The sequence below is a fragment of the Piliocolobus tephrosceles genome, chromosome 14 (assembly GCF_002776525.5).
Source record: "Piliocolobus tephrosceles isolate RC106 chromosome 14, ASM277652v3, whole genome shotgun sequence".
Classification (NCBI taxonomy): Eukaryota; Metazoa; Chordata; class Mammalia; order Primates; family Cercopithecidae; genus Piliocolobus; species Piliocolobus tephrosceles.
The window spans coordinates 13,188,739-13,204,063 of NC_045447.1; the positions used below are offsets into that span (position 1 = coordinate 13,188,739).

The window sequence follows — 15,325 nt, forward strand, 5'->3', positions numbered from 1 at the left end:
CTTCACTCTTGTTGCCAAGGCTGGAGTGCAATGGTGAGATCTTAGCTCACTGCAACCTCCACCTCCCAGGTTCAAGCAATTCTCCTGCCTCAGCCTCCCAAGTAGCTTGCATTACAGGCATGCGCCACCATGCCCAGCTAATTTTGTATTTTTAGTAGAGATGGGGTTCCACCATGTTAGCCAGGCTGGTCTTGAACTCCTGACCTCAGGTGATCTGCCTGCCTCAGCCCCCAAAGTGCTGAAATTACAGGTGTAAGCCACTACCAGGCCTAACTTTTGTGTTTCTAGTAGAGACAGGGTTTCACCATGTTGGCCAGGCTGGTCTCAAACTCCTGACCTTGAGTGGTCCACCCGCCTCAGCCTCCCAAATTGCTGGGATTACAGGCATGAGCCACCATGCCCAGCCATGAAGAAGGTTTTGGAACTCGAGGCATGGCCGTGACTAACAACGTACAGGAGCCACCGCAGAGCACCTTCCCAGAGAATGGGACAGGCGGCTCCCACAGTTCTCAGGACTGTGTCCAGCGGGATCTTACGGTGTTGACACCTGTGGCCTGGGTTCAGGTCACTGGCTGTGGCTCGGGGCTGTCGCTGCATCTGTAAGATTGGAATAATAACCTTGTCATCGGGCTGCTAGAAAAAAGTTTTCTATTGGGAATAATGGTTATTTGCCACAATGCAGAGTAGGCAGAGAGGAACCTGGTGTGTCTGCCTGGATGCATTTTGGGCTCTGGCCACAGCTGTCTCATGAAGGGCTTGGTGCAAGGCCATTCAGGCTCTGAGAGCCGATTCCCTGTTCAGGAGCCCCCTGCCCTCCTGGGCATCCTCAAAGATGCCCCAAGGCTCCTCCAGAGAGGGCTGAGGGCTGCCTTCGCTTCTTCTTTTCAGCCAATGGTTTGTACCTGTCCTTGGCCACAAGATGTCACCCAAGGAACAGCAAAGCCAGGGACTGAGAGGAAACTGGCCAGCCCAGAGACGAACCCACGGGGTGGCAGACTTGGGAGAAAGGGGGGGGTGGAGTGCAGAGAAGCCTCGGAGGCAGCGTGCTGCGGTGGCTGCAAATCTCAGGATTTCTAGCAGAACCAGAACGGGGCACCATTGCTGCCGAGGACACCGATTTGTAGATGCCACCTAAAGATAAAAAATAAATTCGAAAATAATAACAGGGACAAAAATCCCACCTTCCCAGAGTAAAATTAAACCCTGCTAGCCAGATAAGGGGCTGCTCACAGACAAGACACTTTGGTGTGATCAGGGCTGCAACCCAGGCAGGCACTGAGCTGGGCACATGGCATCCTCATCCCGGCCCTGTGCTTGCTGGGGTAGGAGCGGACACAGGAGAGGCGACCTGGTGTGGCACAGCCTCTGCCCGCCCTAATTCTACCCAGTCTCCACTGGGTTTGGGGCTTTGGGGCACTCTGTCTTCCCAGAGGACGTGAAGAACTATCTGGCCCTGGACCACGACAGGGGTAGTCCCTGTCCCAGCAGGGCCTGAGTGTGGAAGGAAAAGATAGTGGAATCCCCGCCCTGAAGCTTTACTTTCTGCCTCTCATCCATTCCCATCTGCAAACATTAGGGACACCTGCCATTTGGGGACATGCCATCCCCGAGGAGAGCACAGGCTCCAGGGAGACACTGCTCTGGAGAGGGAGGGATGGGGGTGAGGCCTCATCGAGGAGGAGGCAGGAGGGGGCACCTGCGGTTTTCCTGCAGAAGCGTCATCTGAGGCAGGAGGAAGGACCTCAGGGGAGGCAGTCAGATCTCGACATCGGCAAAGGCTGAGAGGCCAGCAAAGGGCAGCACTTTGGGAAAGGTGATGGTTTTCAGGGGCTGGCGTGGGGCTGGCTGGAGGGGAATGAGAAGGACTAGAGGCATGTGGCTGAAAAGGCAGGGTGGAACCCAGGTAGGAAAGAGAAGGTTTTAGGCAGAAGAGGAATCTGCTCAGACTTAACGAATTCTTTTTTTTTTTTGAGACGGAGTTTTGCTCTTGTTGCCCAAGCTGGAGTGCAATGGCGTGATCTCGGCTCACCGCAATCTCCACCTCCCATGTTCGAACAATTCTCCTGCCTCAGCCTCCCGAGTAGGGATTACAGGCATGCGCCAACACGCCCGGCTAATTTTGTATTTTTAATAGATACGATGTTTCTCCATGTTGGTCAGGCTGGTCTCGCACTCCCAACCTCAGGTGATCTGCCCATTTCTGCCTCCCAAAGTGCTGGGATTACAGGCGTGAGCCACTGCACCTGGCCAGACTTGATGAATTCTAAGGGCACCTAGGAGAAGGGGTGAGAGGGCGGCAGGGAAACTAGGAGGCAGTTGTGATCGTGGAGGTGGAAAAACTGGCTGTGGCAGTCGGGGACAGGTTTAAAAGATTTCCTGGCCAGCCACAGTGGCTCACACCTGTAATCCCAGCACTTTGGAGACCATCACTTGAGGTCAGGAGTTCGAGACCAGCCTGGCCAACATGGTGAAACACCGTCTCTACCAAAAATACAAGAATTAGCCAGGCATGGTGGCATCCACCGGTAGTCCCAGCTTCTCAGGAGGCTGAGGCAGGAGAATCGCTTGAACCCAAGAGGCAGAGATTGCAGTGAACCGAGATTGTGACACTGCACTCCAGCCTGGGCGACAGAGTGAGACCCTGACACGCACACACACACGCGCGCACACACACACACACACCACAAAAGAGACATTTCCCAAGGGCCCCTCAGGAGGTTCGGGCAATCCAGAGACTGGGCCAGTGAAGAAGGCTGGGCAGCAGCAGGCATGAGTGACAAAGAGGTGTGCGGGGTGGGGCACGTAGGGATGAAAGTATCTGGACCCAGAAAGGCATCACGTGTCTGGAACCGCTTCACTGTGGTTACTGTTTATGACCACAGTGGAAAGGGACTTGAGCTCACAGCCCAGCCTGTTAGTTGATAAATCGCCTCCTGGGTACAGTGTCCAATATTTGGGTGATGGGTACGTTTAGAAACCCAACCCCCATCATTACGCATGTAATACCCATGTAACAAACAAGCACAGGTACCTCCTGAATCTAGAATAAAACAAAAAATAGCTTCTCTCGGCTGCCCATGGTGGCATCACCCCCGCCAGCAAGGGGCTGTGCCCCACTGAGTACTTGCTGCCCTTAGCCAAATGCCTCGGCCAGATGCAGATATCAACCAGCAGGGACTGGCAAGAACTGTGACAGCTGCAGGGCTGGTTGCTGCTGCTCTTGCCTTTGCAGGTTGCTGTGCGTCGCAGTCCAGGAAACCTCTAGAACAAGGATCACAGAAGCAGTAGAGAACATTTTAACTCCTAGCCTTTCATCCTATTACAAAGGAGGATTTGAACAGAACATGAGTAGGAGAAAAGCTAATGTTATTTTAGGTGTCAGCTTACCTGCTGGCAAGGCTAAGATTAGAGCAGCTCATAGGAGAATTGTGGTTTTGAATCACCCAGATAAAGGTGGATCTACCTACTTAGCAAGCAAAATTAATGAAGCAGAAGATTTGCTAGAAGCAACCACCAATCATTGATGGATGCTCAGGAACCCTGCTGAGGAAAAAAGGCAGGGAGGGGGACTTTTAAAAATCCTGCAAATCAATCTACAACACGATCTTCTTAATTTTCATACATGTATTGACCACAATCTTTTCTTCTCCCATTAAGCTATTATAACAATAAAAGATTAATAATGGCTAGGCATGGTAGCTCACACCTGTAATCCCAGCACTTTTGGAGGCTGAGGCAGGAGGATAGCTTGAGCCCAGGAGTTGGAGACCAGCCTAGGCAATATAGGGAGACTCCATCTACAAAAAATTAGCCAGGTGTGGCAGAATGCACCTGTAGTCCCAGCTACTCAGGAGGCTGAGGTGGGAGGATCACTTGAGCCTGGGAGGTTGAGGCTGCAGTGAGCCATGATCTCACCACTGTACTCCAGCCTGGGTGATAGAGCAAGACCCTGTCTCAAAAAAAAAAAAAAAAAAAAAAATTGCGATAACCAAAAAGGGCTCTGAGTAACTGCCCTGTGCATAGGTGGTCCTTGTGCTCCTGGCAAGTCCAGCTCAGGCCCTCCCTGGCAAGTGCCCTGCTGGCCGGTGTTGGAGGAGGCACCTTTCCAGGATTTCCTGGCCTGTCTCCTTACCCACAATATACCAGGTTAAAAAGAAGGTTGGGCCAGGCACAGTGGTTCATGCCTGTAATCCCAGCACTTTGGGAGGCCAAGGTGGGTGGATCACCTGAGGTTGGGAGTTCAAGACCAGTCTGGCCAACATGGTGAAACCCCATCTCTACTAAAAATACAAAAATTAGCCAGGCATGGTGGCACATGCCTGTAATCCCAGCTACTTGGGAGTCTGAGGCAGGAGAATCACTTGAACCTGGGAGGTGGAGATTGCAGTGAGACAAAATCGCGCCGTGGCACTCCAGCGTGGGCAACAGAGTGAAACTCCGTCTCAAAAAACAAAAAGCAGCTTAGGGCTTGAACTTGTGTTCAGTGACAAGACTATCAGGTCCCCTCTTGAGTCAGCTCAGTGGGCAGCCTTCCTGATCAAGGGTTCCGGACACCCCTGTGCTCCTGGCAGCCTCCACTGTGTCCCTGCACTTTCCCCACACCCCTCCATTAAATGACAGTACAGGAAAAAGAGTTCAAGATTTTACATAGATGGTAAAACTGCAGGGGATCCGTGAGGTAATAAAGCCCGAATCAGGAAACGCCCTTCAAAGGAGTCGCCACTTGCCTTAGGTCTGGTTAGAGGCAGAGCTCAGATTAGATCCATCTTCCAGTTCCTGAGCCTAGCAACATAACCAAACACCGCTGGGAGCCTGTGGATTTTCAGTAATGGCGGGAGTGGCCCAGGGAGGGAAAGGACCAGTTCAGGCTCATTGGTATGACCCACTTGGCTGTGAAGGGGCTTGTGGCGGGGGCATCCCTGAGGACGCTGTGACAGTCAACAGTCGGATGGCCCTGAGCACTTCCTGTCATCTGTCCCCTTCCATTGCACTCTCCTCACAGCGTGCTGTCCCAAAGCAGCAGCAGCAGATGCAGCCTCTGCTGTCACCACCACAGCCACATGAAAAGGAAAATAGGGTTCCCAGTGATCAAAATGTAAAGGGACCCAGGGGAGGGAATCCAGGCATGGAAGTCCACACATCAACCGTGGGAGGAGAAGTAGAAGAGGAGAAATGCTTTTACTTTCAGCAGAGGCAGCACTGGGGAAGCACAAGTCAAGTCAGAGGTCAAGGGCTGTGGGAACCAATGCAGTTATTTTACATGGGACACCAGTTATGAATGGACACAAAACAATCAAAATGAAACAACTAGCTGGGCGCGGTGGCTCACGCCTGTAATCCCAGCACTTTGGGAGGCCAAAGCAGGCGATCACTTGAGGTCAGGGGTTTGAGACCAGCTCGGCCAACATGGTGAAACCCCAGTCTCTACTAAAAACACAAAAATTAGCCAGGCATGGTAGCACGTGCCTGTAATCCCAGCTACTCAGGAGGCTGAAGCGGGAGAATCACTTGAACCTGAGAGGCAGAGGTTGCAGTGAGCTGAAATCGCACCACTGTACTCCAGCCTGGGTGACAGAGTAAGACTCCGTCTCAAAAAACAAACAAACGAACAAACATACAAACAAAAAACCATTTTAAAAGCTTAAACACAGGAAGATTAGACTCTAAGTATTTTTCGTACGTATATTTGGGTATGTCATTGAACACTATGATTCTCTGGAAATGTTTAGCAATTTGAGGCTAAAGAGTGTTACATAACAGGCAGTTATGAGTAAAGAAAATGCTTCATTCCAAGCATATAAAAAGAACTACCCTTAAAGGAGTCATTGGAGTGGCTGTAGGCTAACAGTTCTCATCCTTTTAAAGGGCCTTCCCCATTCATGCCTATTACCCTGGTGAGCTTTGGAGCCAAGTGTCTAAGAGTTAACCACTTTCATAGTGGATCACCCATTTTCATGAGCTTGAGTCAGACGGGGAGCTTGCTAGAAATGGAGATTCCCGGCATCTTCCCCAGACATTAATTCAATGGGTACGGGGTGGGATCATGAGTCTGCAGTTTTATGAACCTCCCCAGGTGGGCGATGCAGGTAGGCGGGCCACTGGTTCATTTCTCATCAAGTGCAAGCTCTCCTGGTGGTTCTCAAACTCTCTTGGAGAGGCTGGGCATGGCAGTTCACACCTGTAATCCCAGTACTTTGGGAAGCTGAGGCAGGAGGATCGCTTGAGCCCAGGAGTTCAAGATCAGAGCAGGCAACATAGCAAGACCCCATCTCTGGAAATTTTTTTTGAAATTAGCCAGGTGTTGTGGCATGTACCTGTGGTCCCAGCTGCTCAGGAGGCTGAGGCAGGAGGATCACTTGAGCCCAGGAGTTTGAGACCGCAGTGAGCTAGGATCATGCCACTGCACTCCAGCCTGGGCAATAGGGTGACACCCTGTCTCGAAAACAAAAACAAAAACTCTGGAAAATAAGTAAGTCACCGGGAGGACTTGTTTAAAGATTCCTGGTTCCCTCCCCTTTGGACTCTGATAGACCAACAAGAATACCAGGTGATTCTCAACAGGGAAGTTTGGGAAACAATTTATAGTACAACTCCCTAGAGCACCAAATCCTGGGCGCTACCCCCAAAGATGATCTAAGTGGTCGGGGTGGGTCACAGCCTATATTTGGACCAGCAATATGCTGAATTCCTAAACAGTTAACAGAAAAAAGGTTACCATAGTTTTCACATTCATTGTTTGCAACAGGTCCAAGGACTTGGAACTGAGAGCTGTTTCCGCTTTAGCATAAAATGTGGAAGGTGTTCTGGACTCCCACAATAGCCTATATGGTTCTTTTTTCATATATTTTTTTTCTGTTTTTAGACACAAGATCTCGCCCTGTTGCCCAGGCTGGAATGCAGTAGCCCGATCTGCAGCCTGGAACTCCTTGGCTCAAGCCATCCTCCCACCTTAGCCTCCCAAGTAGCTGAGACCATAGGCACACGCCACCATGCCTGGCTTATTTTAAAATAATTTTTTGTACAGACCAGGTCTCACTGTTTCCCAGACTGGCCTCAAACTCCTGAGCTCAAGTGATCCTCCCGCCATGGTTTTCCAAAGTGCTGGGATTACAGGCATGAGCTAAAACACTTTCTCTGGCCATGGGTCGTTTTTTGTTTGTTTGTTTGTTTAATCTATGGGCTATATTTTACTACCCTAAGTGGATGGAAAGGATTCTTCTGGAATGAAATAAGTGAAGCAAAAGCTCTTCACTGAATACTTCAATCCTTAGGTGGAGGACACATTAACGGCCAAGAGGAGCTTCAGCCCTGGTTTCTCTCTACAGGATCAGCACCCATTTTGCAGCAGCTCGGCAGGCAGGCTAGTGAAGCTAGTGTCAGTAGCTCAGCATCCTGTGGGGAAAAGCTACAGAGCCCTGTACTTGTGGAAAGGGTTGAGTGGGTACAAGCATAACAGCAGTCCAAGCGACACAGGTAAATTCCAAGTTGGCAAGAAAAGCTGAATGCTTTATTTGGTTCTAGGCGTCATACCACTCGTTTTAATATTGAAGAGTGGGCCGGGCACGGTGGCTCACACCTGTAATCCCAGCACTTTGGGAGGCAGAGGCAGGTGGATCACCTGAGGTCAGGGGTTTGAGACCAGCCTGACCAACATGGTGAAACCGTCTCTACTAAAAATATAAAATTAGCCGGGTGTAACGGCACATGCCTATATTCCAGCTACTCAGGAGGCTGAGCCAGGAGAATCGCTTGAATCTGGGAAGCGAAGGTTGCAGTAAGCCAAAATCATGTCATTGCACTCCAGCCTGGGTAACAAGAGCAAAACTCTGTCTCAAAAGAAAGAAAGAAAGAAAAACTACTGAACACAGCAAATGGAAATGGGCCCTAAGCAAGTTTTTAACTATTTCCTTTAAATGAAGTGCAATCAATATAAGAAAAGCGCCTTCCCACCAGCAAGGGAAGCCTGAAGAGTGAGTTAGTACCCCTTGTCAAAAATAACTTCCCTTGGCTGAAAAGATTAATAAAGGCCTAAGTGAATATTGTGATTAGATGGCAACACTTTTGCCTTCAGAATGAAAAATGAATAGCTACCAAATATAGGCGTCAGACAGAAACTGTTAAATCCATAGATGAAGGACTGGGTGCAGTGGCTCACGCCTGTAATCCTAACACTTTGGGAGGTTGAGGCGGGCAGATCACTTGAGCTCAGGAGTTTGAGACCAGCCTGGGAAACATGGCAAAATCCCATCTCTACAAAAAATACAAAAATTAGTCAGGTGTGGTAGCGTGTGCCTGTAGTCCCAGCTACTTGGGAGGCTGAGGCCGGAGGATCGCTTGAGCCCAGGAGGCAGAGGTTGCAGTGACCCGAAATTCCGCCTCTGCACTCCAGCCTGGGCGACAGAGCCAGACCCTGTCTCAAAAAAAAAAACAAACCCGTAGATGTTCACCATTGTGTTAGTTACTGCCAAGTCATTCTAGTTCCTTCTTGTGCCACACCTAGCAAACGCCCATCTTGTTCAGATGAAAAAGATGTGTGTGAATTCATGGAAAACATCAGAACATTCGGAAGTCAAATACGTTTTCAGAAATGCTTCTGAATATAAAATAGATGACAGAAACATAAAACCCAGCGAATCAAACTGCTCTCCCTTTTTAATCAGTTTTATAGAATGTTTTACAGTACTACTCACATTAGGAGACAGGATGGGTTCCCTGTACATATACAAGATTGTGCAAGCTCATTAATTGAGACTTATAGAAAGGTTTCATCAGTTTCAAAAGAGGCAGTACAGCTTTTTAATCCAGGTGAAGCACAAGAAGAATCCAGTAGACAGGAGAGTATTAATTTGACAGAGATGAATTCCCCTGGTGCACGGCCCCTACCCACACTGTCTGCCATTATCCAAGTGGAGACGTCCTCTTGAATTGAACCCTTGATGAGGTCAGGCCTGTGGAATGCGGCAGCTCCAGGGTCACTCCATAGCTCAATCACAACTTAACACGGAAGCAAACTATATTTTCATTTCTCCAAGTGTTCTCAAGAGCAATAAAGCTATTCCTTGTCCTACTACTTTCTAACTTACATTCTAAAATATATTAAGTAATTTTTAACCTGGCAAAGTTCTCAAGCATTTTGGCATTTAGAGTATCGCAAATACCTCATCACTGTTAATCCACTTACTAAAAATCCTTTGGGCTTCAAGATCATTTTGGATTTACTTTCCTCAAAATTAAAGCAATTGTGTACAAAATAAACTCACTAAATATTTAAAAAGAGAGACAACAGATTTTCCTTTAAAGAAACAAAGCAGGAAGAGACAGGAGAGAAAAATCTAGGAAGCACCAATTGAGGAAGTGAATCCCACTACACTTCTATCACTTCTGTGCAATCCAGTAATAATTCTGAGTGTATTCCTACTTTCCCTCTTCACACCCAATCACATAGGAGAAAAACAATTTTAAAACACCTAGGTGATCTTACTTGCTCCAAAGTGGAAATTCCCATAGCAAACAACAGGAAAAAGAGTGCCAGGGGACAGCACACCAGTCAGCTACAGATTCTTACGGCAAGAACACAGCCCCTGTATTCGGGCTGGGATTGTTCTCTTGATCATGGACCTCAGGGACACATTTGTAAAGCCCACTTTAAACAAAGGCTTCCAGGACATAGGAAAAGAAAAACCATGCAGCATACCTATTTGTAATCCCTGAGAAAACCTGAGCCTCCTACTACAGCGATTTAACTATCTGTATAAGAAGGCTTTCATAAGCAGGTTTTTATAAAGAAAAAGCAGAAGAAAGCAATTACTGTGGCTGAGATTTTACCTAAAATGAAGCAAGCAAGCAAAATGTTTGACATGTTTAAATATATATATATAATTTTGTGGTTGGGCGCGGTGGCTCACGCCTGTAATCCCAGCACTTTGGGAACCTGAGGCAGGCGGATCACTTGAGGCCGGGAGTTCAAGACCAGCCTGGCCAACATGGCAAAACCCTGTCTCTACCAAAAAAATACAAAAAATTAGCTGGGTGTGGTGGCACACACTTGTAATCTGAGCAACCAGGGCGGCTGAGCCATGAGAATCACTTGAGACTGGGAGACGGTGGTTGCAGTGAGCCGAGATCACGCCACTGCACTCCTGACTGGGTGACAGAGAAAGACTGTGTCTCAAAAAAAATTAAAATATAATTTTGTAAGTAAAGATAATCTTCAACTTGTATTTCTATTACTTCTAAAAGCAGAATGTTAATACAAAATGCAAACTTGGTTTTTCTTTTCCTCAGAGAAGTTAATCCTACAAGATTTCAGGGGCACTGAGCCAACTCTCTCTCCATTTAACATCCACTTTGTAAATTGTATGTAGTAATCGGTGGCTACCGAATGTTTCCAGGGCTGATTTTGCACTTTTACACTAATCTTTCGTGTAAAACAAGTATGGGAGGGCAATGGAGGAAGAAACACTTGGGGAACAACTATTCCTCTTTTCTAAAAAAAAAAAAAAAAATCAGATCACTCCCCATCTCATGTACCTGTCAAGAAATCAAACCAGTGATGGTTAATGCCGAAGTAGTCCTTGCTCCTGACAGTATGTTCAGAGGAAACCTTAGCCGCCCCTGCAACAGCTGTGCTGTGCTCCTCCGCCAGTTACAGAGTCATGAGCACCCGAACCTATTTTAGAGGTGTCACAGATACCAAATCTCTGGGGGTCTATCCTCAGCCCTGGCTCCAACAAGGCAGAGCCCTATCTCCTGCCTTCAGTGTAGCCCTTCACCCCAATCCCACCACCTTCTCTTCCACAGAAAAGAGCCCCAATGCAATGTCCACATCTTCATATTTATTTCCACAGTGTTAACATGGAATAGACTTAGCAACCATTGTGGAGAAAAAAAAATCTCTCACTGGTTTATGAGTAAAATCCTGTAACAATGAATTTCAACCATTCGAAGTCTTCTGCTTAACATTTACTCAATCAAAGGCTGAAGTAAATGAACTCCCATCTAGGTCTCAGATCACACAGCTGGCCTCGTGATGTATTTACGATGGGATTTAACTTCTAACACAGGGCAAGTTTGGCAGTTACAGCCCATGAAGCTCACGACTCTGTACATGGATTTCTTGACCTAACATTCAAAAGGATATTTCGTAGTACTAGTTTAATTCTCATCTCTCTCTAGAAGGCAGAAACCACATCCCACACTCCTATGCAATTTATTTTGGTATTGTAAAGTAAATGAATAAGAAGGGGTGGAGACATAAAGAAAATCTAGTTTCTGGCTGGGTGCGGTGGCTCATGCCTGTAATCCCAGCACTTTGGAAGGCAAAGGCGGGTGGATCACGAGGTCAGGAGATCAAGACCATACTGGCCAACATGGTGAAACCTCGTTTCTACTAAAAATACAAAAATTAGCTGGGCGTGGTGGCACACGCCTATAGTTCCAGCTACTTGGGAGGCTGAGGCAGGGGAATCACTTGAACCGGGAGGTGGAGGTTGCAGTGGGCCAAGATCGCACCACTGCGCTCCAGCCTGGGCGACAGGATGAGACTCTGTCTCAAAAAATAAAATAAAAACAAAGAAAAAAAATAAAATCTTTAGGCATTCCCAGACACGAAGATCTCAGAGACGGACAGCAGACAGCCTCCGTATTCATCTGCCCAAGGCTGTTTGTCACAGTTTCCTTAAAAGATGCCTGGAAATGCTCCCAACAACAAGGGACTCAAGTATGGGGCTGAGTTTGTTATAAAAGCAGCTAAATGTGTTTAGGAAACACACAAAGTGAAACCAGACAGTGATGGCCCACGTACAAGACTTGTGCTTGAAGCTTTGGTGTGCCTCCTTGGCCAATTTTTCAGGCACCAAAAACCATTCCTGATTAATTATTGATATACAATGCAAACCAAACTATGAAAACACAGACTTTTTTTCAGAAGAGGGAAATAAAGGCACAGAAACCTGCCAAAATAGATTTTTTTTTTTCCGTAAGAATAGTATGGTTGATTAAAATAGTTTATCACTAGTAAAACTTGTATCACTAGAGCAAACAATACAAATTAGTTTTTTAAAAAATGACATTCACTGAATTCTTGGTCTGTGCATTCAATGTGAATAATCATCAAAAATATATTACAATTAAAGGTTTGTAAGGAGCTCTGTCTGGGATTTCTGCAGTATATTATTTCGGAGGAGAAGAACCACCATAAAGTATGAGCTATCCACTGTTCCTTTTTACGTCGTGTATGGTAATCAGTCTATCTCCTAATGCAGGCTCACAAACTTCCACGGTGAGATGTCTAAGTGACTTAGTAACTTTCACACTCATTAAAGACAGCCCTGTCCATCAAACGCCATACTTAGAAAGTCCAATAAACTGTATTACATTTTAATAAATATTTCTGTGTACTTTTTGTTTTTTACTTTTAAGCTCAGCTTAAATCTTGTCAAGGAAACCATTTCACAAGACAGTATGTCACAGCCTACTATCAGCAATAGTCCTTGTTTATTAGAATCTGCAGATGTCCATATTACATCAAATATAAATATATATTATATTTACATTTCCTTCTTAGCTTTTCAATTTAGGTGAGTGTATTTATAGATAATGCCACTAATGTACCACTATTATAATCCTCAGTGCAACTCATATCTTCTTTCCATTAGATGCACATTAATATAAGACAGCATCTTAAAAGAGGGGTACTGTTCTTTTTTAAAATAAAAGGAAAGAAAGGGCATCCAAGAATGGAGGTCTAGAAATTTTCTAAGAGATTTTTGTTCTGTTTTTTAATATTTAGAAATACCTGAAAAATGTGGTCCCTTTTTGTAGTACTAGTCTCTACTTGGGGACAAGAAAATAGAATATGCAACTCAGAAAGGAAAGAGCCCAAAGACGAGAGAACCTGCTTGTTAGCTCATTAACCTGTTTAGTAAAGATCTGCTTTAAAATGCCTGAAGCTGTACAATATTATACAAAAACAATCTTCGGCCTTCAAAGCAGCTGATGCGCCTTCTTAGAGATCTGTTTGTTTGATTAACAGTCTGCTGCCTTGGTGGGCCTTGGTCTTGGTCACTTTCGGTCATCGATGGTTTTAATGAATTCTACTGCTGCTGTGAACTGCATCCACCAATAGGACTCCTCTCCAGACAGACAGCTAGCATAAAAGCTACTGATATACTGCACAGTAGACAGCAAACAGGGTGGATTTGCCTAGACAAGTAAAAAATAAAAGTCAATTACTCAGATGTCAAAGCTCTGCCAAAATCATTTAAGTGTTCTTCAAATGTTCTTCTATGAAAGACATACCAGTCCTTTTGAAAACAACCCCAAAGTTATTTTTTGGAAGTAATCTTTAAACCCTAGTTTCCATGAGTAGCAATAATATGTTGAAAAGGCAACCCAGGTTCTAATCTCAGCTAATCTATCTAGAGGTTTCTATCCTTGCAAGTCCTTAACCTCACTAGTTTCTAAGAAGGCTGAACTAATCTCTGTGGTCTTACTCAACATCCCAGGATTTCAGAATGTTAGATAACAAAATAAATACTGTAAGCAAATTGAATTATATCTGGTAAGTCCAGGGAGAATAAGCTGAGAAAGAAAAAACTAAAAAAGATGGCATGCCCTCTGTTGCCAGAGGTAACAGAGGACATCTTCTGAATTTCTTTTACCTTCTTCGTGTGGTGAGAAAGGGCACAGGCTATTAAATGGTTAAGAGGAAGAGCTAGGGCCTTTTCCTTCAAACGAGCTTAAACTGGCTCTCCACAGGAACTAGATTTACTACGTGTGGAAGCCAGAAGAGCGATGGCCAACAGGAGGAGCTGTGACGGCCAACCCCATGGGTTTCTCCCTCCAAGCTGAGTTCAGGTTGTAGAAATATCACAACGCTAAGAAACAGTAGGACATACATCACACACACTTTAGAGAGCAACGGCTGGGCTGAGCTGACTAGAACACACAAGTGACACGATCACTGAGTGGCTGTATGCACCCAAACTACATGGTCACCCTCAAAATGTTCAAAATAAACCATTTAAATGATGAAACTATAATTTTAAAGTCAACAAGAACGACAGATGTCAGTACTTTCACACTACAATTACAAAATAAGAAGCTAAAAGAGGAGAGATGATTGGTAAATTTGGTAGCCTATATGACAAGTACTGCAAGGAATTCCATATGAAAGAAGATGGCAAAAGCATAACAAAAAGAACCTGCCCTCATCCATTCAGTAATTATATACTGAGCCTCAACCAAGAACTTCAGGCACTGCTTTTTTTTTTTTTTTGAGACGGAGTCTCACTCTGTCGCCCAGGCTGGAGTGCAGCAGTGTGATCTCGGCTCACTGCACTCAACCTCCTGAGTAGCTGGGATTACAGGAGCCTGTAATTTTTGTATTTTTAGTAGAGATGGGGTTTCACCACCTCGGCCAGGCTGGTCTTGAATTCTTGACCTCGTGATCCACTCACCTCAGCCTCCCAAAGTGCTGGGATTACAAGTGTGAGCCACCACGCCTGACCCAGGCACTGCTTTAAAAGCTGAAAATGTTCATCTAGGAATCTAGTCCTCCCATCCTTTCTTTTGAAAACCCTAAGGTAAGAACAAATCTTGGCCAGGTGCGGTGGCTCAAGTCTGTAATCCCAACACTTTAGGAGGCTGTGGCAGGCGAATCACTTGAGGCCAGCTAGAGACCACGAGACCAGCTCGGCCAAGATGGCGAAACCCCGTCTCTAGTAAAAATGCAAAAAAATTCGCTGGGCGTGGTGACACAAGCCTGTAATCCCAGCTATCTGGGTGGCTGAGGCACAAGAATCGCTTGAACCCAGGAGATGGAGGTTGCAGTGGGCTGAGATCACACTACTGCACCCCAGCCTGGGCGGCAGAGTGAGATTCTGTCTCAAAAGAACAAATCTTGACAGTAGGCACTTTCTTTCTGAGTAACCCAGAGCTTGTGACTTGGAAAAGAGCCAAGACCTCCACCATTGTGTGAAGCCCTGTGCCACCTGCTCGGAATGCCACATAACTCCTTAACTGATAGTAGTAAGGGGCCCACCTTTATCAACACAAACACCAACACAGGAACAAAGTCATCTGCTCCAGGGACAGAGTCCTCATTGGCCAGGCTCAGGAGGTTCATAATCGTAGAGCACATTCTCAGGATGCACTGCACTTTGTCCCGGGGGGTTTTATAAGCACTTATTGTCCTGATTTCTGATTGTGCAGATGGCCATGGTGCTTCTCGAAGATAAACCTAAGTGAGACCATAGACAATATACAGATTCTGAATCCAATGGCAACCCCAGGCAGTGACCACCGCAATCTCCGTGTCAGGAGG

At 46.2% G+C, this 15,325-nt stretch overlaps 1 protein-coding gene across 7 annotated transcripts in view; it reads right to left on the minus strand.

Annotated features, from left to right (window-relative positions):
* Positions 1 to 8,631: 8,631 nt before the first annotated feature.
* Positions 8,632 to 15,325, minus strand: part of GAPVD1 (GTPase activating protein and VPS9 domains 1) — a 111,194-nt gene continuing 104,500 nt past the window's right edge. For 5 of the 7 annotated variants that reach the window (XM_023217140.2, XM_023217141.3, XM_023217145.3 and 2 more), the window contains 2 exons: positions 15,044 to 15,241; positions 8,632 to 13,203 (listed from right to left, as the gene is read on the minus strand). In XM_023217140.2, coding sequence (XP_023072908.1) covers positions 13,063 to 13,203; positions 15,044 to 15,241 — 339 coding nt within the window. In that variant the 3' untranslated portion in view covers positions 8,632 to 13,062. The remainder of the gene's footprint in view (positions 13,204 to 15,043; positions 15,242 to 15,325) is intronic. The other 2 variants (XM_023217144.2, XM_023217146.2) reach the window with 1 other exon arrangement.